Source organism: Callospermophilus lateralis, chromosome 14 (assembly GCF_048772815.1).
Source record: "Callospermophilus lateralis isolate mCalLat2 chromosome 14, mCalLat2.hap1, whole genome shotgun sequence".
NCBI lineage: Eukaryota > Metazoa > Chordata > Mammalia > Rodentia > Sciuridae > Callospermophilus > Callospermophilus lateralis.
The window spans coordinates 10,723,768-10,748,114 of record NC_135318.1 but is presented as its reverse complement, the minus strand read 5'-3'; the positions used below and the strand labels follow the sequence as shown (position 1 = coordinate 10,748,114).

The following is a 24,347-nucleotide window of genomic DNA, read 5'->3' as shown; positions in this document are numbered from 1 at the left end:
GTTTACCCACTTAAAAACCGTGGGTTCCATCACCAGCAATTCGAAAGTACTTTTTTTCCAGAAGCTTTTTATTTTTTACTTTTTTTTTTTTTTCTTACAGAAGCTTTTCAGTTTTACAGGAAAGATTCAATGGCTTGGCCCTTCTCACGCAGAAATAACGAGGGGATCAGGACCCAAGTCCTACTCCAAACGCAATGGTCATTGTCATACCTAACAGCATTTTCTTTTGGTGGCTAGTTCATTTCACTTTCCTACCTCTTCATCCCGGAGAATTAAAAGCGGCCGCAGCCGGGGAAGCTTGTCCAGCGTGGGACGCCGTAGCGCCACTCCCTCGGCTGCTCAGTCCGGGGCGAACATGGCGGCCCCCGAGTCCGGGTTGGCTTTGAGTCCGGGCACTTCAGAGGGCGAGGAGGAGACGATCCTCTATGACTTGTTGGTCAACACCGAGTGGCCCCCCGAGACAGAAGTACAGGTGAGCCCGGCCCCTGTACAGCGGCGGCGGCCGGTGCAGCGCGGGCGCTTGGCAGGCAGAGCCACGTCGCCCGAGCCACGTAGCGGAGAGGTGCGGGTGGGCGGCGTGTGCGGTCCACCTGGCGCCCGCCGGGGTCTCGGATTCCTCCTGGGCTTGGACTCCGGGTATCTGTGCGGGACGGCGCGCGATGGCCGTGCACCTGATCTCTAGTCGCTGTCACTCTTCTTTTTCAAGAAGGGAGGTCGCGGAGAGGGGCTGGGGGTCCTCCTGTCCGGACTCTCGGGGGTCCCTTCCCGCGGCCTGGCGAGGCCGGATCTGGGCTGCCTTGTCTGCGGCAGGAGAGTTTCCCAGGTCGCTAGAGGCTCTATGTCTGGGGCCCCCGGGGGTCGCGGGATCTCGCCCTTTCCCCCCACGTGGGGTGAATCGCGCTAGTTTTTTTTTTTTTCTTTCAGTAAACAAGCATTTAGTAAAACCGTGTCCGTGTTTTGTATTCCGCGTCCTAGCGAGGAGCTGGGGACGCAGATGATAATACGCTCTCCTGGGACTTGCAGTCTAGAGGGGTGATAACCCGGTGAACTTTCCCCTAAGCTGGTGCTGTATGTTCTGCGTAGCGGTTTTCGTGCCATGCCAAGGCAGTGAGGAGAGCAGAGCAACTGACCTGGTTTGGGAGCCCTGCTAGGAAAGGAGCTCTATGTTGGTTGGTGGCTTATGAACTGGATCCTGGGGTTATCAGTTGTTTCCCAGGCAGGACCTCCCATGCATAGGGTGAAGATCCAGACTCGGGTTTATTCAGCACGTTTTGGGAGGAGGGGGACTGGGGATTGAACACAGGGGTGCTCTACCAAGGAGGTAAATTCTCAATCATTATTTTTATTTTGAAACATTCTTACCAAGTTGCTGAGGCTGTCCTCAAACTTGCAATCCTGCCTCAGCCTGAGTGGCAGGGATCATAGGCTTGTGCTACCGAACCTAACTCAACAGATACTTCAAGGATCTAACTGCCTATCAGTGTTGGAGCTTGCTGCTTCCTCCAAGTCTAACAGGATCATTAAGGAAAATGTAGTTCATATGAACTCGGTTTTACCATGTCTTTTCTGAGTGTTGCCTTATTGTACAGCTCACCTTCCTATAGAGAAAAGCTATACACTTTATAACAGTCTTACTGCAGTTTCTGCTTAATGCATTTTGTAGGGAGGAAAAATTCTGCAGATAGTTTTTCCGGTATGTTTCCATTTGTTCTGAATAACATAAGTACTTCGTAGGTTACACAGCTAGCCTAACAGGTAGGCTACCTTTTGCGTTCTACAGGCTGTTTCTACTCCTTAATACTGATGGTTAATTACGGTAATGTTCAGAATAATTATAAGTTGATTTAGAAAAATAAGCACAGCAGCAACTTGTATTGAAACTTTAGAAGCGCTTTGCTGCCTTTTTTTTTGGATTCTGTTGATGTCAGCAGCTGAACCAGTGGCTCTTAAAGGGCCACTGCATCAGATTGATCTGTCTCTGTGGGGCCAAATTGTGTCTTGAAGATCACCTGTGTTGAGTCAAATGTTTATATATTCTTAAAAAACATTATCTGCACTTAATGTTGTCTTCACATTTTCTTGACAGCCCTTCAGTGCATATTACTCACATATAATACCTGTTTAATGAGCATTCAGTAGTGTTCAGTTTATACTTACAGAATGGAATTCAATATAGCAGTTATGTCTGTTTTGTTAGTAGCATTGCCTTTATGGACATAGAGGAGATATTCAATGAATTTGCCTTAAGGGATGAGTTTACTAATCCATATGATCACTTTTCCTATAAGCAAACCTTATTTTAGGTTTCTGCGGCCCACCCACATCCTGAACCAGCAGCCACATTCTTTGCCCTTGATTTCTCTTGTCTTCAATTTGTGTTTTTATTTGGAAAGTTTGCAGCCTCAGTTCTTGTGCTCTTGTGCAAGATTCAGGTTGACATGTGCTTATTACTGCCAGGCTCACCCTTATTCCAACTGTACCCAGTCCTGATAATACTTTTCTGTCAATCTCTAGGTTTTGAATATTCTTAATTCTGAGCATTAGTTAAGTATAAGTTGACAAGTTGTACAGGTATTACTGTAACACTCTCAAATGTAAGAATTTGTTTTTCAAATTGTAGCCTAGAGGTAACCGAAAGCATGGAGCATCGTTTATCACAAAAGCAATCAGAGGTAAATATAGCTCATTTATTTTCCTATATGTAATAGTTAATTTCCCCCTATTTCATTTACAACTGCTATTTTAGAAAGCTTGGGTGTTTTAAAATGTCTTCTTTAGACTATTGATGTGGAAGATGATGGAAGTGACATACATGTTATGAGTTAATCTTTATGTGCAGATGCATATACATGTATTTCCACACTTATGTCTTTAATGCAGCGTAGGGTGAGGGTGTACCCTAGTTCTAACTATTGCGGATGTATTCTATAAGGAATGAAGAAATCCAACCTGGTGTGAGTCTTGGAGAGACTATGGATGTTGAAGGGGAAAAGGCTGGAAAACTACCTTAAAAATGATTCAGATATAACTGGTCAAAAATACCTGTTCATGCCACCCACTACTGACAGCCTTTACATGTGAGCTAATAAGAGTCTGAAAAAGAATCGAGTGCTATCCTTATTGAGTGGACTGTGAGACTTTCATTAAATAACAGTCCTTTTACCAGAGTAGTGGGGAGGTGCTTTTATTCCTTTGTTTTCAGCTGAGGAAATTTGCTTGTTTTTCTTAATGTGACCATTCTGCCTCCAAAGTCCATTTTTATTTTTGGGAGGTTTGGGCTCCTTATAAGAAGATTCAGTTTCAAAAGTGTTGAATGGTTGAAATTATAATTTTATCTTATACAATAAGCTGTAACATTGAATTTTCATTATCTCATATGCTTTGAAATTTTAGAAAACATGTACAATAGTAAAAATTTATTGTAGAAAATTTAGAAAATACAGGTAATCACAAATTAGAATATTTTTTTCTTTACAACTCAGAGATAATCTTAGCTTCAGACTTTTTTCTATTGATACACACATAGCTGCATACACATTCATACATGTATATACCACACATAGGTATTTTAAAAATCATATAAATCATGTAGTACTGTATTAGAACTTCCCCCGCCCCCCTCCGCCCCGGCTTCCTCATTTTAGTATTTCTTTGTAATAAAGAAAGTGTGAATTGGTGTCTTTGGTTTAATTTTTATACAAATAGTTTACTTGATTTTAAAGGTCAATTTCTATGACTTCTAGTCATGGTTTCATTGAAGCTTCTTAGATTTTATTTCTTACCACTTTTTTTTTGTTAGGTAGTATTTTGAAGTCTTGAATAATACACAAACTTGAATCATATTTGTTCCCATTAAATTCTATTAAAACTGTATATTAGGTTATTTTCATCTTAAGAATTATGTTCTCAATATTTTGTGATGACTCAGACTATAGTACCTTTTAGACTTGTCACCTGTAAACCTAATTTGAAAATGATTATTAAAGGACAACTAACTTATATTTGGCTTTTTTTATTCCAGATCATTTACTATTTTTACGCCAATACATCTGGTACAGGTGAGACTTCAGTTCTTCAGAGAAACAGTATGGACATCAAATACGTACATTATCTGATTTAAATTTTAATAAATAAACTCCAGATTATGACCTTAATGCTGACATTAAGGTGACCAACTTTAAAAAGTATACATTTCTAATATTTTGGCATAAATTGTGAGGATAGACTTGTAATTTTTGTTTCCTTAGTCATTAAGAATCTCATTACTTTTGCTTCATCTGTGTGTCCTCAGCATTATCTTGAACACACGGTGGATGTGTGGCTTGCATATCTTTAAAAAGTTACTGTTAGATCCACTCTCCCGTGTTAATATTCAGTTGCTATATATCAGATTGTTCTTGAGGTTTCAATTCTTGTGTACTCTTTAATTCTTCTGATGTAGTGTTAATTTTTAACTTAAAAAGGAATGAAGTAATCTCAAAGGATGTAATTCTACTTCTAGAAATATGTGGAACTTGTTTATAGAATTACTTATTACAGATTGCCTTTTCCTCATCTTGAAAGCTCCAGAGATAATATACTTGCATAAGAGACCTTTGCTCTTCTCTAGGACTTCCTCCAGGTTTTTTTTTTTTAAGCACTCTATGGATTGGGGTGTGTTCGTGCATGCGAGGGCACATCTATATGTATATATACAAGCAAATTTTTATAGGTTTTTTTTTAATTTGTTTCTTTGAGCATGTGGAGTATGATAGGGTAGAGATGAGGAGGAAGGAATAGTAGGTAAACGGGAGAATATGAAGGTATCCTGAACACCCTGGACAGAGTAGGCAGGAAATGTCTACTCACATTGCTGATTGCATTTTTTGAGGACTCAAAGTTCACTCTGATGCAATCCTTATGTGATTACCTTACCTTTAGATCAGCCATCAGTAGGTATCTGTCTCCTTTTCTCATGGAAAGTCCTTTTCCTTAAACTGGCCAATGTTTGAGTCAGCTTTTTTGCTGCTATGTCTAAAAGATGAGAACAACTAAAGAGGAAAAATTTAATTTGCGGCTCAGTTTCAGAGGTTTTAATCCATAGATAGCAGACTTCATTCTTCAGTGCCCAAGGTAAGGCAGGACATCATGGAGAAAAAATATGGCAGAGGAAAGTGCTCAGGACATGGTACCAGGAAGCAGAGTGACTAAACTGGGCTCACAAAATACATACCCTAAAGATAACCCCCCAGAGACCCATCACCTCCAGCCACACCTTACCTGCCTACAGTTACCAGCCAGTTAATGCAGTTAAGTGGATTAATGTACTGATGAGATTAGATTAAGGTTCTCATAATTTGATAATCTCTCAACTTTCTTGTATTCTTACACATGAGCTTTTGAGGGACACCTCATGTCTAAACCATACCAGCCATGTTGATCATAATATAGGTTGTGAATGCATTATGAAGTTTTTATCATCTTATTTTCAAAAAGATTATATTTTAATTAGTGCTCTTGAGCTTATGATCATTAAACCTGAAGGTTTGGGAGCTAATATTAAAAGTATAGTTTTCTTTAAAAATTTTTTCCATTTAATTTAAAAATATTAAAAATACTGAGAATTCTATACGATATAATAAACATGTTTGATTTGTATCTACATTTGAATTAAAGCAGTTGTTGCTATTCTGCCATATTTCAGATATTCCTTTTGCTCTATACAAGATGTCATATTTCAAGTCCTTACCTCATGTCTTTCCTTTTCCATCCCTCCAAGAGAAAATCATCCTGTGTAGATGGTGTTCATATTCACATTTCATGTATATTTCCTGTCTTTATATTAAAAATGAGCATAAATAACACCAAAAATATATTCTAGTCTAAAAATACGATTTTGTATTTTCTGATTCCCTTGTTTTTCCTGCAATTTTTTTAGTTCAACATTTTAATAACACAACAATCATTTTTCTCTAAAACTTATTGTTTCAGCAGAAATTTTCTATTGTATTGATTTCTTCGGGTATCCCTCATTTGTTTAATTCATTGGTTGTGGATAGTTTCTTCTGTGAATGGTTTTATAGTGAACTTATGCTTGGGGATTTCTGTATCATATGAGTATAGTGAAACTGTAGTCTGATCTTGCACTTAATGTAGACTTGAACTTTTATTAAACTTATTAAAATTTTTTGGTGATCAAGCCCAGGGCTTGCACATGCTAGGCAAGAGCTCTACCACGGAGTTCTAGCCCCAGCTTGGGGCTTTTGGTTTTTGATAGATTTCATACTTGTTTTCCACAGACTAGAGTTCCAGGCAGAAGAGAATCATTAGTTTCTGGGCCCTTATTCTTTCATTGTTGGAACATACACTTGAGCACTGTGCATCTCTCTTCTAACTCCTGTCCTCTCTGATCTAGTTGCTTGTTTCCTATTCTGTATAGCAAATCCTGTTTTGGGTTCTCATCTTTTTCCCTTGACCAGTTCTAGCTTTCAGGTATCTTTTCATTGTTACTACTTGGAAATTTATCTTTCTACAGTGAATTTAACTCTATCTTGGAATTTGTTTTTGTTGAGCCAGAATTTCTGGGTTGTCGCACAGAAAGGATTTGGCATAAACTCACTCACACACTCTGCTCTTTTATTGGTATTCTAGATATATTTTTCCTGGAAAGGGTGAGATCTGTATCTTTGAACACACACCATGTTTTCTGGAAATAGAGAAATATATATGTATAAAAAATATAGTCAAGTTTCAGGTATCAATTAGCAACTTTTGGTTTTGTGTTGATATTCTAATTTTATGTTCTAATGGAAAAAAATTCTAAAAACCTGTGTACTAATTATCTAGATTTGATTTTAAGTAACTGATGTGTTGTGGTTTCAGCCCTGCACCCTTCTTGCTCCCTGATGGACTGGTTCGATTGGTTAATAAACAGATAAACTGGCATTTGGTACTTGCAAGGTAAGATGTGTAAAATTTACGTGTTTTTATATCTGGATTAGCTCTCAAATTTCATTGTTGACATTAGTTTTAGGGTTCTATGCTTTCATTCTTGATTTTTATGATATATAAATTCTTTGTGACCTATGATCAGTATTATTTAAACATTAATTCAAGCTGTATGGAATAATTTTCTCTGCTTTTGTACCTAGGTACTCATTGTAAGGTCAAAAGATGAATAATTATAGGAAAAATAATTAATGATTTAAGTTAAAATAATTCCATCTGTGTTGAAGGCTGTGACAAATATTCATATTTTTTTTCTTTCATGAAAGCAATGGAAAGCTTTTGGCTGCTGTTCAAGATCAGTGTGTAGAGATAAGGTAATTGTTAATATTATTCATATGTAAAATTTTCCTTTGAGTAAAATTTTACTTGTGAAATAAGAGCTAAGATTTTGTCTTTTTAAGTGAGGAATATTCATAAGGACTTTACTATTAAGTCACTTAATTTTGTGAAGTATCGAATGCCAACTTATGAGTGGTGCTTTCTAAGTAGTTTACTCATATTTTGACTTCCCCAGGCCACTCTGTCTCCTGAGTTTTACATTCACAGTAAATGTCTCATTTTCTAGACTCTGGAAATCACCCTTGTTTGACTTACTGCTCTATCGGAGATGCTCAGGAAGGTGTCAGAGTGGGGACAGCTTTGTTCTGCTGGCACAAGCTGTAGATCGAATTTGGGTTTGTGAAAGACCAAGGTTACACATTACTTGACAATGAAAAAGAGTTCTTTAAGTTGGGTTTTCTTGGTATTTTATTTTAAAATATTACATTAATTGTAAAAGAATTACAACTAATTCAGAAAAACTAGTTCTTTGGGAAATTTGCAGCAGCAAATTAAATGTGTGGCAACTCTAAAACTGAGGGTTACTTTTTTTCCTAGGAAAGCCCTAATTCTTTCTTGGTTCTTGGAAAGAAAACAAAACTTTCAAGATGTTTAGGTCTAGATGCTAGTCAGGATTTTCCTGCTGCTTCATTAAGAAAAGTGATATTAATGATCATTCAGTTATCAGTTTTTTCTTTCTTTCATGTATTCAGGCAGAACTGGACTCTTCAAATTTAGGGGGTAGGGATAGAAAACAGAAGATCTGTCCCCACCTGGGCATTGGCTTCAACTGGGAAGGCTTTCTTATCCCTTCTAAAAACCATCAATAGTAATGGACAGTGATGACAGCCATTCAAAAATAAATTCTTTAACTTGATGCGACTTTATGGGCAGGTGTGTGCGAGCGGTGTTTGTACCAGGGATTGAATTCAAGTGTGCTTAGCCATTGAGCTATATCCTCAGCCCTTTGTTTATTTTGAGATGGGGTCTCACAAAGTTGCTGAGGGCCTCGATAAGTTGAGGCTGGCTTTGAACCTGGAATCCTCCTACCTTGGCTTCCCTGCCCAGTAGGATTGCAAGCGTGTGCCACCATGCCTGTGATTCCTTTTTTTGACAGCATCACTAAGCATCAAATCAGCACAGTGTTTGAATTTAAATTGTTCATAGGAATGGGCTAGCACCTCATATTCCATTCGTTGCAAGAATGTGTTTTTTAGAGAAATTTGCTTGCTCATAGTGACTCAAAAATAAGTAGGCCAGACTTATTTCCACTTTTCCATGAAAGGAAAACAATGAAATGATTTTAGGTGTTAGTCTGGGTGTGCATGTGTGTGGTCAAGATAGATAATAAGCTTGGGAAGGGACCATTTGACCAATGATCTCATGGATGAAAAGATAATTTGAAAATGTTTTGTAATGTATATTATGTCTTGAGACTTACATGGTGAAAAGTTAACTCCACTAGGAAGCCTTTGATAATATACCCTTTATTAGTCTCCTCATCCCATATATTGGTTAATCATCTATCCTTTAGGAACCTATGATAACTTTTTTCTATTTTTAATAAGATGCTAATAGTGGGCACAATCAGAAACGCTTTATGCATGTTTACTCATTTAATCTTGGTAGAATCCCCTGTGAGGCTGTAGTTATTGCTATTTTCCCTATTTTCTATAATAAAGTGGGCATGCTATAGTTGAATAACCTCCCCAAGGATTTGCAGTAGGCTTTGTTTCACTGTTTATGCTCTTAGCCACAAACCTATATTACGTTTCACTTATGTCATGCTTAGCCAAGAATGCTTGTATGTTTCTCCATTATTAGACTAGTGCTTTGCACTTCAGTGTGTTCCATTTACCAGGAACTAGGGACAGATGGGATTTGGAGTGTTTAGCTCCAGTTATGTGCTCCTTGCAGGAGACTCCTATGTTTTTCCCAGCTTGTATTTCAATATACATACCTAGGGATTAATAGTTTGGTGAATAAGCACGGGGTGTTTGCAAGTGGAATAGGGGAATTGGGCTGAGAAGGCATTATAGGGCATAGCCACCTATGCCTTGCATTGCTCAGTTGGCATTCATTTACTTTTGTTGACTAAATATAGGAGCATATAGACTGACTCTGCAGTAATTGGAAACTATCATAGAACACAACAGAACACATTAAAATAAAGAATGCTTACAGGAAAAAAGCATATAAATTCTCTCATCCCCAGGATTTGCTTAACTATTTTAGGTGAATAAGTTCTATTAAGGTTTAAAAAAAAAATTATATCTTCCTGTCTTTTCTTCCCCAGCAAAAATAGCAACTGTTAGTGATTATATTAAAGCTAGTAGAAAATACAGTTAAGTAGAAAGAACTACAAATTACCTACTCTATTAGCCAAAATTGTCTATTACTATTTGTTGTATATCCTTTGAACCTTTTCTATTTGTATTTGTTTAGTGGAATAATATTGTATATTTCTGTTTTATAGTGACTCATGAATTGCATCTGCAATCTGTAAACTTAATTTTCATTCTTGATATTAATTTTAAAAGGCTATTAAGAAATAAGTGATATGGAAAGATGTTGACATTTATGTAATTGCATAATATTTTGTGCATGTACATAGTAAAATTTAATCTTCTGGGTGTATTTTTATTTTATAAATTAGACTGCATTAATTTTCTCAACACTTGTATATATCTGTAGTTATTCCCAGAGATAACTTTGTAGAAGTGGAATTGGGTCAGATGCTAAAGATACGAAAGTTTCGAGTGATTTTTAGTAAATTTTCTAGATTTAGCCTTACTTCTGAACATATTTTATAATTATAGTACTCTATTTCAAGATCACAGACTTAAATGTCACTGGTTTAAATATGGTGACTTGTTTGGTCTATTCAATTTATTAAAATAAGACTTTCTTTCATGATCAAAATTTGTAGTACGAAAGAAAGTAGTGATTCTTAACTAGGATCAACCTGTGAAACTTTAAAAGGTATTGTTGGGTCCCATCCTATATATATGCATTCCCCCCGCCCCCCTTGGCTGTACAGATTGAACTTGGGGCCTGGAGTGTGCTGTACACTCTACTACAATCTATACTCCCAGCACTTTTTATTTTGAGTCAGGGTCTCAATTGTTCAGGCTGGTCTCAAATTTGCCATCGTCCTGCCTCATCCTCCTGTGTAGCTGGGATTATAAGTGTGCACCACCTTGCTCAGCCCTGATCTAATGAATCAGAACCTTTGGGAATGGGGGCTAGATTTTTCTATCATATTAAAAGAGCATGCTTAAACTCATTGTGCTATATCATTGTATTTGTGTTTCTGATTTCATAAGAAGGTTGGAAGAAAATACTGTGTCTAATGAAAGTGTTATGCCTCATATGAGACTGTCTCTATGAAAGGAGTGATTCAGTGTTGAATATAGATGTGTATAAGATCTAGTATTTTAGACCTACACAGTAGTATTTAAGGATAAAACTTGATCTTTGCACATTTTACAGATCAGCCAAAGATGACTTTACCTCCATTATTGGGAAATGCCAAGGTAAGAATTTACAAGATATAAAATGAAAATTTTAAATCTACAATTTGTAGATAATTATAACTATTGAAATAATTACAATTTTAATTGTTTATATGTCTTAAATATTTTGCTTTAAGATGTGTTTTAGAAGAATTTGAAATTTAAACTGTCACTAAACTGACTTAAAGTATTTAAGTGTAGCTTTTTATTTTGGATCACTGAAGAAACATGGCAAGAGTTGGTCAGATACAGACTAGTAAAAAGAAAAAAGTCTGACTTAATTTTTGCTGAATGTTTCTAAGAATGATTAACTGAATACAATTTATGTGCATGAAGTGTTTTATTGGGTACTTGACGTATGATTGTCAGCAAGAAGGTATAGTCCTCTGTGAAGCAATCAAGTATTTAACTAGGAACAAATGAATCTAGTAAGGAAATGGTTTACAGTGAGTTTTTAATGGGTGTGAGGTAAGTGAGAAAGTGATTTTTGGAAATCAATTTTAAGAAGTCAGTTCAAGTTAATAAAACCACTTTAGAAAGAGCAGTATGAGATTCCTCAGTTCAAGGAAAGAAACCATCATATTATCAATCTATTCCATTTCTTGGTATTTATCAAAGAATTAAAATCAGTATATTATAGTGATACATACTTTCCAACATTTATAGCCATCCAATTCATAATAACCAAGTTATAATTCATAATACCCAAGTTATGGAACCAGCCTAGGTGCCTGTTGATGGATAAATAAAATGAATAAAATTCCATCTTGTATGTATACAATATTTAACCATAAGAATGAAATTATGGCACTTGCAGGAAAATAGATGGAACGGGAGAACAGATTGCTAAGTGGAAAAAGCCTGACTCAAAGTCCAGGGTTGAATGTTTTCTCACAGGTGGGAGCTAGAGAAAAACAGAAAATAAAAGAGTCGGGGGTTGGGGGGAGGGTAGGTGGAGGAATCTCATGAAAATAGAAGGGAGAGCAGTAGAAGGAAGGAAGAGGGGAGGACACAAGGAAGTACTGGGGAACAAATCTACCAAATTATGCTAAGTCCATGCACGAATATACCAGTGAATCCTGCTTATATATGTAACTATAATGCATTAATTGAAATAGAGGAAGCAGACTAGGAGGAGGGAGAAGGAGGAGATAGGGAAGATACTGGGTAATGACATTGATCAAATTATGTGCATGTACAAATATGGCATAATGAAAATCCTATTATGTATAATTATAATGCATCAGTAAAAGTTTAAAAAATAAAGCCAACTTGCAAACACATGAGAATGAGAGGTCAGCAGAAGATGGAGATAGTGGTTTGGATTTTAGTTTGCAGAAGCAGTGCATGAAAAGGCAGAGAAAACATTACTAGGAAAATAATTGATTAGGTAAATGCATCCTTTACTACGTTTTAGAGGACCTGTGGTCCTTGTCAGATCTAGTGTCAGTTTAATAGTGCCATACCTGTAGGAATTGATAATCAGTCATCTTGTTCATGACAAACATGGTCTTACTGTTTGCCAGGCTATGTAGTATTTTACATGCATTTTCTCATTTACTTGAAAGAAAATAGTACGTATATTTTATGTTAAAACAATATTAGGATACGAAGAGTCTTTGACAGTGGAAGAATGAGGAGGGGGAAACATCAATGGTTTTGGAAGCTATACAGTGGTGCTAATAGAGGATTCCCCTACATGTGGGAATAGTGGTGTTAAGCTGTTGTCAAATGTACCACTGGTAGTGTAGGTCCTGTTTTCTTTTGTCCTTCTCAGCCACCTAGTGTGTTCAGGAAATTAAAGATCAAATATTAAAAAAAACCCCTGAATTCCCATAAACTGAAATTCTATTAGTATGTCAGTTATCATTCTAATGCAATTTCACATATATTGGTGGTTAAAGTAGTGTTTCTATGGAGTTATTTTTATACATAGTGTATGTTGTAACAGTAGCAAATGTAACACTTCCTACATATTTATATAAATGTGTATCTCCTCTCATAATCTGTGTTTTTTCTCCTCTATTCCCTGGATGGTCAGTAGTACCATTATCCTTAGGTTGCCCAAGCCAGAAAACTAGAAATTTTTTTTCTTCCTCCTCTGACACATAGTTCTATGTGCCAGGCACTGTCTTGGCTACTAAATGTGTAAATGGAGATTATGATATAGGTTCCTAGATTTGAGTTTAGTCTATCAGGGAAGAGAGAAGAGGACAAATACTTCATTGACATTGTACTAAGTGCTGCAGTGGAGAATTGGGCTTTACAGAGCCCTGGCATCTGGTGAATTAGTTCTCGTCTCCCATTTCTGCCCTTTATCAGTCCTGGTTCAGGTTCTTAACACCTTACTCGGTTTCTTGCAACACTTGGCTGGTGGGTTTCCTTCTCTGTGCCCTTCTCTTAATTCACACTCTACACTCCTTGACAAGGTGATTTTTTTTTTTTTTTTTTTCCCGCCCCTTCCCCTTGGGGGTTGCTGGGGGAGCAAATCCAGGGCTGTTTGCAAGCTAAGCAGGCCCTCTACCATTGAGCTCTTGGCCTCAAACTGATCATTTTAAAAGCAGGATTCTATCAGTTATTATGTTTGGCTGTACTACCTCCTATATATGTAACTTTGTCAAGTAACTTTACCTCTCTGGTGTGATTTGGAACTTAAATGTCCCCCAAAGTTACATAGTCGAGGTTTGGTCATCAGCCTTTTGGGAGGCGCTATTCCTTGAAGAGGTGGGTTCTAGTGGGAGGGAATTAGATCATTGGGGGTGTGCCTGAGTAGGGGATATTGGGTCCCTGGTCCCTTTATTTCGCTGCTTGGCTTTCATGAGGTGAGCGGCTTGGCTCTATCACCTACATGCTCCCCACTATGATGTTCTGCCTCACAAGAGGCCCAAAGTAACGGGGCCAAGTGACCATGGATGAAACCTCTGAAACCATGACTCTAAATCTTTTCTCATAAATTCTCATTATTTTGTCAGTGATGGAAAGCTGACATATTCTGTGAACCTGTCTTATCTGTAATGTTCACATAATTTTATGGATTGAATTGTGGAGAAAATAAAAGAATATGAAAATTCTCTCAATACGTGATGCATAAGTACTTAGGAGATACTAAACTACTGTTACTATGATTCTACCTAAAATATCAATTGTTTGATTTGGCTGTGGAATACAGTTCATATTTCCTAATTGAGGATGTAAGACCCTTCACAATCGGCCTGTCTTCTGTGAGTCCTCTGCCTTGTGTTCTATGTTGTAGAGTTCGCATGTCAAGTTTTCCATTCCCGTTGTGCTTTTTGTGCAAGGTGGTTCCTTGCACTATATATCGGCCCTGTATACGTTGGGTCAAGCATCAGCTCTTTTGGGAAGCCACCTTCACCATTTATACCTCTTGTTTCTCTGGTACTTGTTTGTGCTGGTATCTCAATTAACTTAGTCTTTAATTGTTGATTTGCTTGTCTGATTCTCAGACTGTTCTTTGAAGTCAGGGCTCCTGTCTTTCTTTTTTTTTTTTTTTTTTTTTTTTGGTACTGGAGGTTGAACTCGGGGCAGTTGATCACTGACCTCCCCAGCTCTATTTTCTGTTTTATTTGGAGACAGGGTCTTACTGAGTTACTTAGTACCTTGCTTTTGCTGAGGTTGGCCTTGAACTTGCAAATCTCCTACCTCAGCCCCTGGATTACAGGTGTGTGTCACTACGCCTGGCGCAGGGCTCCTGTCTTACTCAGGAACTTGGGATTTTTACTGACTAGAGCTGCCTGACAAATAATAGGCACATGAATTTTGACCTTATCCAGTAAGTACTTAGGAACTAGTCAATGACTTTTATTAATGTATGAACACAGTATATGTGCTTAGTTCTTGTTGATGAATTTTTGAAATACATGAGAATATATATTACGTGTTAATTATATGTACTATATACATCTTTATATTGAGTAATTGTCATGATATTCGTGTTTTTTATTAACATATACCAATGTGTATACATACCATGAATGGAACAGTAAGGGTAGTTGAGAAGCTCTGCTTGCATAGTATCCTTTTCAAAATAGCATGAAGAGAGGTAATGTTTATAAAAGTGAATGTTTAAAGAGCTCTAGAATCTCTAGAACTAAAAGAAATTCTAGAGCTCTAGAATCTCCTGAACTTCTACAGTTTCCTGAACTTCTATAGTTTCCTCACCAGTGCTTTTTAAAGTAGACCTTATTTGGCTTACATAATATATATGGTTTGTAAAGTCCCCAAAAGAATAATGTGGGGGAGTTTCAGTTGAATATTTTCCAGTGTGCCCCTTAGCTGGGTGTGAGCCTGGGAACTCTGAGGCAGGTCTCTGAGGAGCATGCTCAGAACGTTGGAAGATCTAGACACACACGGGGTTCCTTTTGAACTTTGGCTTTAGAAACCTCTTGGCCAGTAAGTAAACTGAGAAATTTACAAGTTAACATGAAAATAGAAAGCTTAACTGTTTTTCCATATAAATTATAATACTTGCTAAAAAATTTTTAGAGTACACAGTTAATGTGGCAGTATAGATGAGATAATGCTTTGAGAACTAATGTTTTATTTTGTGGGCTTCCAAATGTATGAAGTTTATGCCCTTAATGCTGCATTAATGGCTTCTTTCCATTTCATATAATGTGAGGTAATGATCATTTGCTTATTATCTGACTCATCTTTATGGGAATAACTCCCATATGCCAAATGATATTTCATGTGCGTGCCTGGAGAAAAGGAGCCAGATTGTTGTTAATGTATTTTTGAAACTACATACTGCAGAGTCTGCAAACTGAAATAGGAGCTATTTGGTTCCACTTTGATATTTTTCAATTATTCTTTTATAAAAGATAAGCCCTTTGAGAGAGGTCTTAAATATGCATTGCAACTGGTTTGGACTGTTTGCCATGCCATTTTAAGTCATTCACTCTTCTCTTTTCATCTTGAACAGTGACTTAAAAATCCATGTGGAATTATTTTTATTAAGCTGCTCTATTTTAATTAAGAGATTTTCCTCATATTTCTGACTTTGAAATGTAGCAAGCCAGAGTTTAACTGTGAGCAGCAGCTAGCCTACTGTAGGACAGTCGATGGCCTGCCAGCCCGCCAGTGGCTGGGGCACTTTGTCTGAGATCCACTGGTTGCCTCAGGCTTCCAGCAGTCTCATCAGTTTGCTGTTGGATGCCATGCAACATGATTTTCTATTTTGCCATGAAAAAGATTGGGAAGCATCTATTTGAAATGCTCATTTTGAAATGAAAAAATTTATTTCAAAAGTGATTTAGGAGCTTCAGATTATATAACTTATTTCCCCTTTTCGTAAATTTTTAGAGATTTTCTTACTGAAAAATACATATTAGTAGAAATTAAGGAGCAAAAGTAACCAAATATCAACATTTTCTGTTTTTGATTTTTCTATAGTATTCATTAATGTTTTGTAATTGGCTTTGTTAATGATAGGTTGCACTTTTTTTTTTGTACTGGGGATTGAACCCAGGTACACTTACCACTGAGCTTTTTAGTTTTCAGTTTTGAAACTGGGACTTAAGTTGCTAAGGCTGGCCTCAGACTTGTGATCCTCCTGCCTCAGCCTCCTGAGTTGCTAGTATTACAAGTGTGTACCACTGTGCCTGGCTTAATACTTTTCCAGACTGAAGTTTAAAGAAGACTTTCTGAAGTATCTTTCCCCCACCCATATTTTCTGCTGCAGTTTCCTAAATGTCGGGACATAGGTCTTCAAACTATTCAGGTAACACAAGAAGATGCCTATGAACGTGATCTCAAGTAGCAAGCAGCTCAGTGTTGTACTTGATTTCACAGGCATGGTGAATCCATCATCAGGCCTTAGGCAGATAATTGTGAAAAGCATAAGTAGCAGATTATTGCATCTCTGTTTGAAGGATATTGGTATGTAAATTGTTTGCTTGTAATGTGCTTTTCTGGTTTGATGTTATAATAGTGCTGGTCCCAAAATACTGGTTGGCAAGTATTCCTGTTTTATTTTCTGAAAGAATTTGTGTAGAATTGGAATTATTTCTTCCTCAAATGTTTGATGGAATTCACCAGAGAAACTTGGAGTTTTCTAATTAGGTTTCAAATTCTTAAAATTGGATATATTAAACTTTTCAGATCTTTAGTTTTTCATGGAATTTCTGTTTTAATTAGCTATACATGACAGTAGAATGCATTTATGCATGTTGGATATACATAGATGGGGTATAATTTATCATCTTTCTGATTGTACATGTTGTAGAATTACACTGGTCATAGTTATATGTATATATGTGTGTGTGTATGTGTGTGTAATGTCTGTTTTGTTTTTTTCATAAACCCTTCTCCACCTAATCTAAGGTAACCATTCTTAGTCCTCCCTTCCCCTATTGTGAATTAGCATCCACATATTAGAGAAAACATTTGGCTTTGGGACTTTTGGGGATTGGCTTATTTTGATTAGCATGATATTCTCCAACTCCATCCATTTTCCTGCAAATACCATAATTTTATTCTCTTTTAATGCTGAGTAATATTTCATTGTGTATACATACTAGTTTCTTTATCCACTCATCTATTGAAGGACATCTAGATTGGTTCCATATTTTAGCTATTGTGAATTGAGCTGCTGTAAACATTGATGAGGCTGCATCGCTATAGTATGCTGATTCTTAAATCCTTTGGGAATAAAATGAGGAGTGGGATAGCTGGGTCAAATGGTGGTTCCATTCAAAGTTTTCTGAGGAATCTCCATACTGCTTTCCAAATTGGTTGCACCAATTTGCAGTCCCACCAGCGATGTAAGAGTGCACCTTTTCCCCCCAGTATTCTTAATGATTGCCATTCTGACTGGAGTGAGAGGAAATCTCAATGTAGTTTTAATTTGCATTTCTCTAATTGCTAGAGATGTTGAACATTTTCTCATTACTTGTATTTCTTCTGTGAAGTCTGTACATTTATTTAGTAAATGTACATTTTAGACTATTGAGTTATTTGTTTTTTGGTGTTAAGTTTTTTGAGTTCTTTATGTACCCTAGATATTAATGCTTTATCTGAGGTATGTTGTAAAGAATTTCTACCAGTCTATGCTGAGGCTCTCTTCACATGGTTGTTCCTTTGCTGAGAAGTTTTTTGTTTTAATCTATTCCACTTACTGATTCTTGATTTTTTTTTTTTTTTTTTATTTCTTACACTTTAGGGGTGGTGTTAAGGAAGTCAGATCCCAGGCCGTTATGAAGATTTTGCCCTACTTTTTCTTCTGTTAGGCTAGTATCTCTGTAGTGCCTAAGTCTTTGATCCATTTTGAGTTTTGTGTGTGCGTATGGTGAGAGGTTTAATTTCATTTGCTCCATATGCATTTCCAGTTTTGCCAGCACCATTTGTTGAATAGGCTATCTTCTGTCTATAATATTCTTAAACTTTTACTATCTATAGCATATTTACTGTTTCTGATTTATAATTTTCTGTTTCGACAGGATGGAGATTTATCAGTGTATTAATATTAAGTAATAAAATTTTATTTCTCTTTGATTTTTATCTTTATTCTGGATTTAATTAGCTCTTATTTTTGTGGATGGAAGATGTCTTTTTTCATAGTAGAGATTGAACCCAGAGGCACCCTACCACTGAGCCATATCCCCAGCCCTTTTCGTTTTGAGACAAGGTCTTGCTAAATTGCTGAGGCTGGCTTTGAACTCCCAATCCTCCTGCTTTAGCCTCCCCAGTTGCTGGGATTATAGGTGTGCTCCATCATGCCTGGCTTGGAAGATGGAAGTTTAGACTAAATATTTTTTTATATTTAGCATTTAAGCATATTCTAATATATGCATCTGTTTCTGTTTGATAATTTCTGTTGTCAGAACATACACAACTTTGACTAATCTGGTATTGTGGTTTATGTCTTCATGAATGTTTATATAGTTTTTTTAAGAGATTTTTTAAAATATTAGTTCTCGGCGGACTCAATCTTTGTATGTGGTGCTGAGGATCGAACCTGGGCCGCACGCATGCCAGGCGAGCGCACTACCACTTGAGCCACATCCCCAGCCCCTGTTTATATATTAAATCTGGTTCTTGGCTATGGTGCAGTTATTGTGTATAGTGTCTTATAAGTTTGAGTTGGGTAATGGTGCTACTCCTTTCTCAATTCCTGAGGAAAGTGTAGAATTCTCTGTGTATAATGGTGTATTTATTTACACTTCAGTTCTGTGTGTATTTCGGAACCCTGATTTTGAGATGTGTGTGCATAGCAGATGGCTTTGTCATCTCTCTTCATCCTCTTAACTTCAGGCAGTGCAAGACTGCCATCACTATCTTACACACATTCACCAACTCTTGTGGGAGATCAGGTTCAAGACTAATTGCTGCTTTTGTTTGGTAACAAAAGCAGAACTTATAACAAATTTGAACAGTACACAAGTAGGAAAGAATGATTCTTTCAATCTGCAATCTTCATAAAAGCTTCCTATAATCCTTTCATATACATGGGCTGGCATTTACTCAGGTATAATGAGACATGGTGTAATGAGACATTGCTCCCCCATTTGCTACATGGGGGACATCTTATGGGGTGGTGACTTCTTAAAGAATTTCAGTCTGTTTCATGTGGACACAGTATTTGAGTATAAGAATGTGGATCACATTCATTTTCCTATTCCACTTCTCAATAGAAATTTAGGATAACAGTCTTCTTCCTCTTTATTTTACCTGTTTTTGTTCATCTCCCATCCTAACAATGCTGGAAAAGCCACTCTGTATGTGGGTATAGAATTTAAAATGTGATAGCTACTGCTGTAATCCTTTTCAAAGTTATACCTATTTATGAATCATGAAAAAGGTATGATTGAGGCCATGTCTTTTATCCATTTTCAACACTATATATTGCCTGTCTTTTAAATATGTGGGGGCGGTGTGTGTGTGTGCAGGGAGAATTAGGTCATATTCTTTTGGATTTAATAGGCTTTTTGTATTTGGTTTGTAGTATCTGTATAGCATGAATGTTATCCCTTTATCCATGTTGCGAATATTTTTGCCCAATTGAAGTCTCTTAAATTTCTTTTCCATAGAGAATTATTCTTTTAAGTGTTTGCCACTTTTTAAGAAAAATAAACTTGAGGGTTTATCATGTTTAGACCTTATTGTAGAATTGTACATTTTTTTCTCGTGTATCTTTTAGTGACTCTATTTTAAACATAAATAATTTAGCATCTGTCTTCCTATTCACATGAATTTGCACTTGCTCCTTTAGTTCCTGACTTAGAAATTAGGATGTATATGAAATTGTTCCTCAAACTCTTCATATTGCAGGTGAGGAGACTGAGGCCCCCATAATCTCCCCAAAGCCATACTCGACTTGTTTCTGGTAACACTGAGACTCAACCCCATTGTTCCCTATTTTTAAAGTTCTTGCCATTGCTTTTGCAGTGTGTACAAGTGAGCACTGGATTGAAATGTACCCCTTTAATCTTTGGGTGCCTATTGTGTACTACCAGAACAAGGCACTGGTGATAAAATTTCTGAACGAAGTTGATGCAGCTTCTCACAATTTTGAATTCCAAATGTTTAATTATTGCGATGAGAGCTGAGGGAAATGAAATCTTTGTAAAGGTGGAGAATAGTGGGGCATAAGAGGTTGCTTAGAGTCGTCAGAAGCTCTCCTAAGGATGTGAGATTTGAAAAAGCAGCCAGTGAAGGGTTCAGGGAAAGGATGCTCTAAGCAGAGAAAATAACATTAAAATAACATTAACAAAACTTGGAGTGGGGAGAGAGCTTGGCAGCTGGGCAGGTTTCAGGTACAGCAGTGGATGAAAATCTGGGCAGGTGTAAACGTTTTGACCTTGAAATGTCAGTTGTCAGGTTGCTGTTGTACTCTCAGACTTTTTGAATACTTCTCGGGTAACTCTGACATTTGTCTTGTAAAAATGTATACTGTTCATTCCTTTCCCAAACCACACAGATAGCTGGAAAAATCCAGCAATAGACTTTATTTTCACATGGTTCTGTAAAATCTTGTAATGAAAACACATCCTTATCTGGGTCAAAACACATGCCGAGTTTTCTGGAGTTACTGTTTATAACTAGAAGTAATAGTACAAACAAATCCCTTTTAGAAGGAACTTGTTTTAGACAGAAACAGAATGTACTACATATGTCTCTTTATCCCATCAAAATGAAATAAGAGGGAAAAATCTGTTCTCAGGTGAGACAATAGTAATAGAAAAATGTTTGCAGCATTTTCTCAGCACATAAATATATTTTAAGGCAAAGTCGTTGTCTTGCTGGTTTTTATGTAGCAGCTGTGCATATGTAGGTTTTTTGAGTTGTTCATCATTTTGTCTGCTTCCACATTTGACTCTTTAGCTATCTGAAGACATGGAACTGTTTTTCATCTTACTCTCATTGTGTTTACATAAACTCAGAACTTTTTTTAGTGTCTTCGTAGGACTGAATAAAGTTAGACTCTCCTGTGTTTAAGGACCTCTCAGATTTTTTAATATACTTTTTACTTATTGACAGTAAAAATGAACTCATTGATACTTGGCATACTTTGCTCATATATACAAAATACATTACTGAAGGCAAGGGGAGTCTGACTTCTACACAGTACCTCTTTCAGGTAGAGAACAGACCCCAGTTGGATAATGCATACTTAGTGTTCTTTAAGGCTAGTTGTGTAAACATAGTACGAGGTGATCAATACTATGAAAGATGTATGTACGGCATATTTGGTGTACTAGACGAGACCAATCAGCTTCAAAGTGTCAAGGAAGGAGGAGGTAACAGGTAAACTAGGCTTAGAAGGATGAGTAAGAATGGAGAGAAACAGGCCAGGTAAAGGCATCCATGTGTATGAAGGGCAGATGTGATATGTGCGGGTGGTGTTAGGGGTGTGAAACAGGACGTGGTATGGGATGAAACTATAAACGTATACGATAGGCCTTTCTGTAAGGGCCTTTCCTGTATAGTGAGGCATTGAGACTTGGTTTTGTTGGGAATGAAAAAGCCATCAGGGATTTTAAAGTAGCAGAAGGATTTGATTTGTTCATTTCTATTTTAAAATGTTCTTTGGGTAGTGGAGGAAGAGAAAAACTGAAGATGGGAAGACCAGTTAGGAAGCTATTTTATAAGAGTTAAAAAAAAAAATGATAAAAACTGACCTGTGATATTAGCAGATAATTACAGAGAAGGCCACAAACTTCTGAAAATTGTTTTTCCCTGTAGTTCCCATTGATCAGCCTCTCCCCATCCCTTCCTTCCCTCTTATCTCCCCAGCTTCTGATGATCTCCCGAAACTTGAAAGTAAAATGGAGGTTAACTTTTTAGATTTCACCTGAGTGAGATCATGCAGTTCTTGTCTCTGCTTGCTGTTTTTCACTTAACATAATCTCCATCCATTTTGTCACAAATGACAGGATTTTTTTTATGGCTGAATAGTTTTTAATGTACACATGCATTATGTTCATTCTTCACTTGTTTCCATTTAGATTGCTTCCATTTGTTGGCTGTTATGAATAATATTGCAATATACATGGAAGTGCGGATGTCTCTATCATACACTGATTTCATTTCCTGTGGACCTGTGGATATGTGTAGGTAGGAATAGGATTGCTGGATCATATGGTAGTTCTACTTTTAATTTACATACCCACCAACAGTGTGCAGAGTTCCCTTTTCTTTACATCATTGTCAGGAGGACACTATTTTGAGAAAAAGGAAAGTGTGTGGGTTTTTTTTTTTTTTAATCAAAGGAGAAGCACAGGGGACTCCTGTCCCAGAGGATGCAATTCTGCCATCAGGGAGAACAGAGGGTTTTTAAAGAAGCTATTCCAAGTCTGCATTCACAGTGTTCTCTGTAGGGGGATTGTGATTCATTGGTTAATTTGGGATAGGGAGAAGGAAAAAAAAAATGCCCATTTTAAGATAAGCCAAGATGGTGGAGCTCAAGGGCTACTATATTCAAAGCATAAAATGAATCATTGTCACAGAACTTGGAATCCTCCTGCCTCAGCCTCTCAAATCACTGGAATCGGAGGCATGTGCCACCTTCCTTGGCTATTTTTTTTCCTTGATTGCTCTGGTTAGGACTCATAGTACTATGTTGAAAAGTAGTGTTTCTAGGCATCCTTGTCTTATTCCACTTATTAGAAAGCTTTCAGCCTTTTACTACTCAGTGTAATGTTAGCTGTTGGCTTATTGTATATGACCTTTATCATATTGAGGCCATAGACCTAACTTGTTAACTGCTTTTATGAAAGGATGTTGAACTTCCTGTGTTTTCCCCCCCGCCCCTCAAAATCCCTTTGGTTATTTGGACCTTTTTTGTTTCCATACAAATTTTAGGATCCTCCCCCCCCCCCCCACTTTGTTTCTTTTGAGGTGATCATATGGTTTTTGTTCTTTGTTCTGTTGAGGTGGTATTGATTTATGTGGGTGGAACTATCCTTGTATCCCTGGGATGAATTCCAATTGATCATGGTTAATGTTTTTAATATGCTGTTGAATTTGGTTTGTTAGCATTTTTGTTGGATTTTTTTCAGCAAGGATACTGGTTTGTTGTTTCCTTTTGTGTACAGGTCTGGTTTTGATATCGGGGTAGTGCAGGCCTTGTAGAATCTGTTTGGAAAAATTTTCTTCAGTTTTTTTTTGGGGGGGCAATAATTTAAAGAGAATTCTTTAAATGTTTGGAACTCAGTGGTGAAGCCATTTATACTGGGCTTTTCTTTGGGAAGCTTTTTATTACTGATTCAGTCTCATTACTTATTAGTCTGTTCACATTTTCTGTTTCTTCATGACTCAATTTTGGGAAGGAATATGTGATGCCTTAATTCCAGGTTTTGTTTGAGTACTCTGTTGGTTTGCTGTCTGTTCATACTAGAGAGCTATCTAGGCACAACTTTGTACCAGTTCTGCAGTTGGTGTTTTGCTGAGCATGAACTGGGGGAATACCTAACAAGGGTACTCCATCACCTCAAGCCTCTGTGGGACTGTGGTAGACCCAGACACCTTATCTACAGCCACTGGGAAATCTCCCAACTCTGGGCAGAATCACTATGGAGAGGCTAGTCCCAGGCCCCTAAGCCACACCTATGGCTACCCAAACTGCCAAGCTGTTTCACACAGAGCCTGTAATCCACCAAGACCAGTCCAGCACTGGGTAGCCCAAGTCCTACACTGCTCGTTGCCTATCACCAGAGTCTTTTTATGGCTCAAGCTGGCTGCAGTTAGCCACAGGTAATCCTGGTTAGGTTAGGCTTATGATATACTGGGGCTATATATCTTCTGTGTCAGAACTGGGGCCCTTCAAAAGCTTTGTTCATGGGCACTGGCCTATTGGTGAGGACTGTTAAGATCTCTCCAGTGTTACGTTTCACCATCCTGGCACTGCATTTCAAGGCCAAGTTCTATGCTGATTGCCTTGTCCTACTGTCAGCGAATGAATGGCATTTTGCTCTACACTATGCTGTCCAAGGTGAGTAGTGATAGTGAAGGTAGTTCTTTGGCTCCAAGTCTAACTCTAAGCTGGCTTGTGCCTGAATCTTGGCCACA

General features: G+C 37.4%; 1 protein-coding gene across 1 annotated transcript in view; it reads left to right on the top strand.

The window, feature by feature from the left end:
• The first annotated feature begins 320 nt into the window (after window positions 1–320).
• The window catches only part of Nbas (NBAS subunit of NRZ tethering complex), a 324,412-nt gene continuing 300,385 nt past the window's right edge, over window positions 321–24,347 (top strand). Inside the window, exons 1-6 of the mRNA XM_076833054.2 lie at window positions 321–472; window positions 2,621–2,672; window positions 4,022–4,058; window positions 6,862–6,939; window positions 7,254–7,301; window positions 10,798–10,841. Coding sequence (XP_076689169.2) covers window positions 356–472; window positions 2,621–2,672; window positions 4,022–4,058; window positions 6,862–6,939; window positions 7,254–7,301; window positions 10,798–10,841 — 376 coding nt within the window. The 5' untranslated portion in view covers window positions 321–355. The remainder of the gene's footprint in view (window positions 473–2,620; window positions 2,673–4,021; window positions 4,059–6,861; window positions 6,940–7,253; window positions 7,302–10,797; window positions 10,842–24,347) is intronic.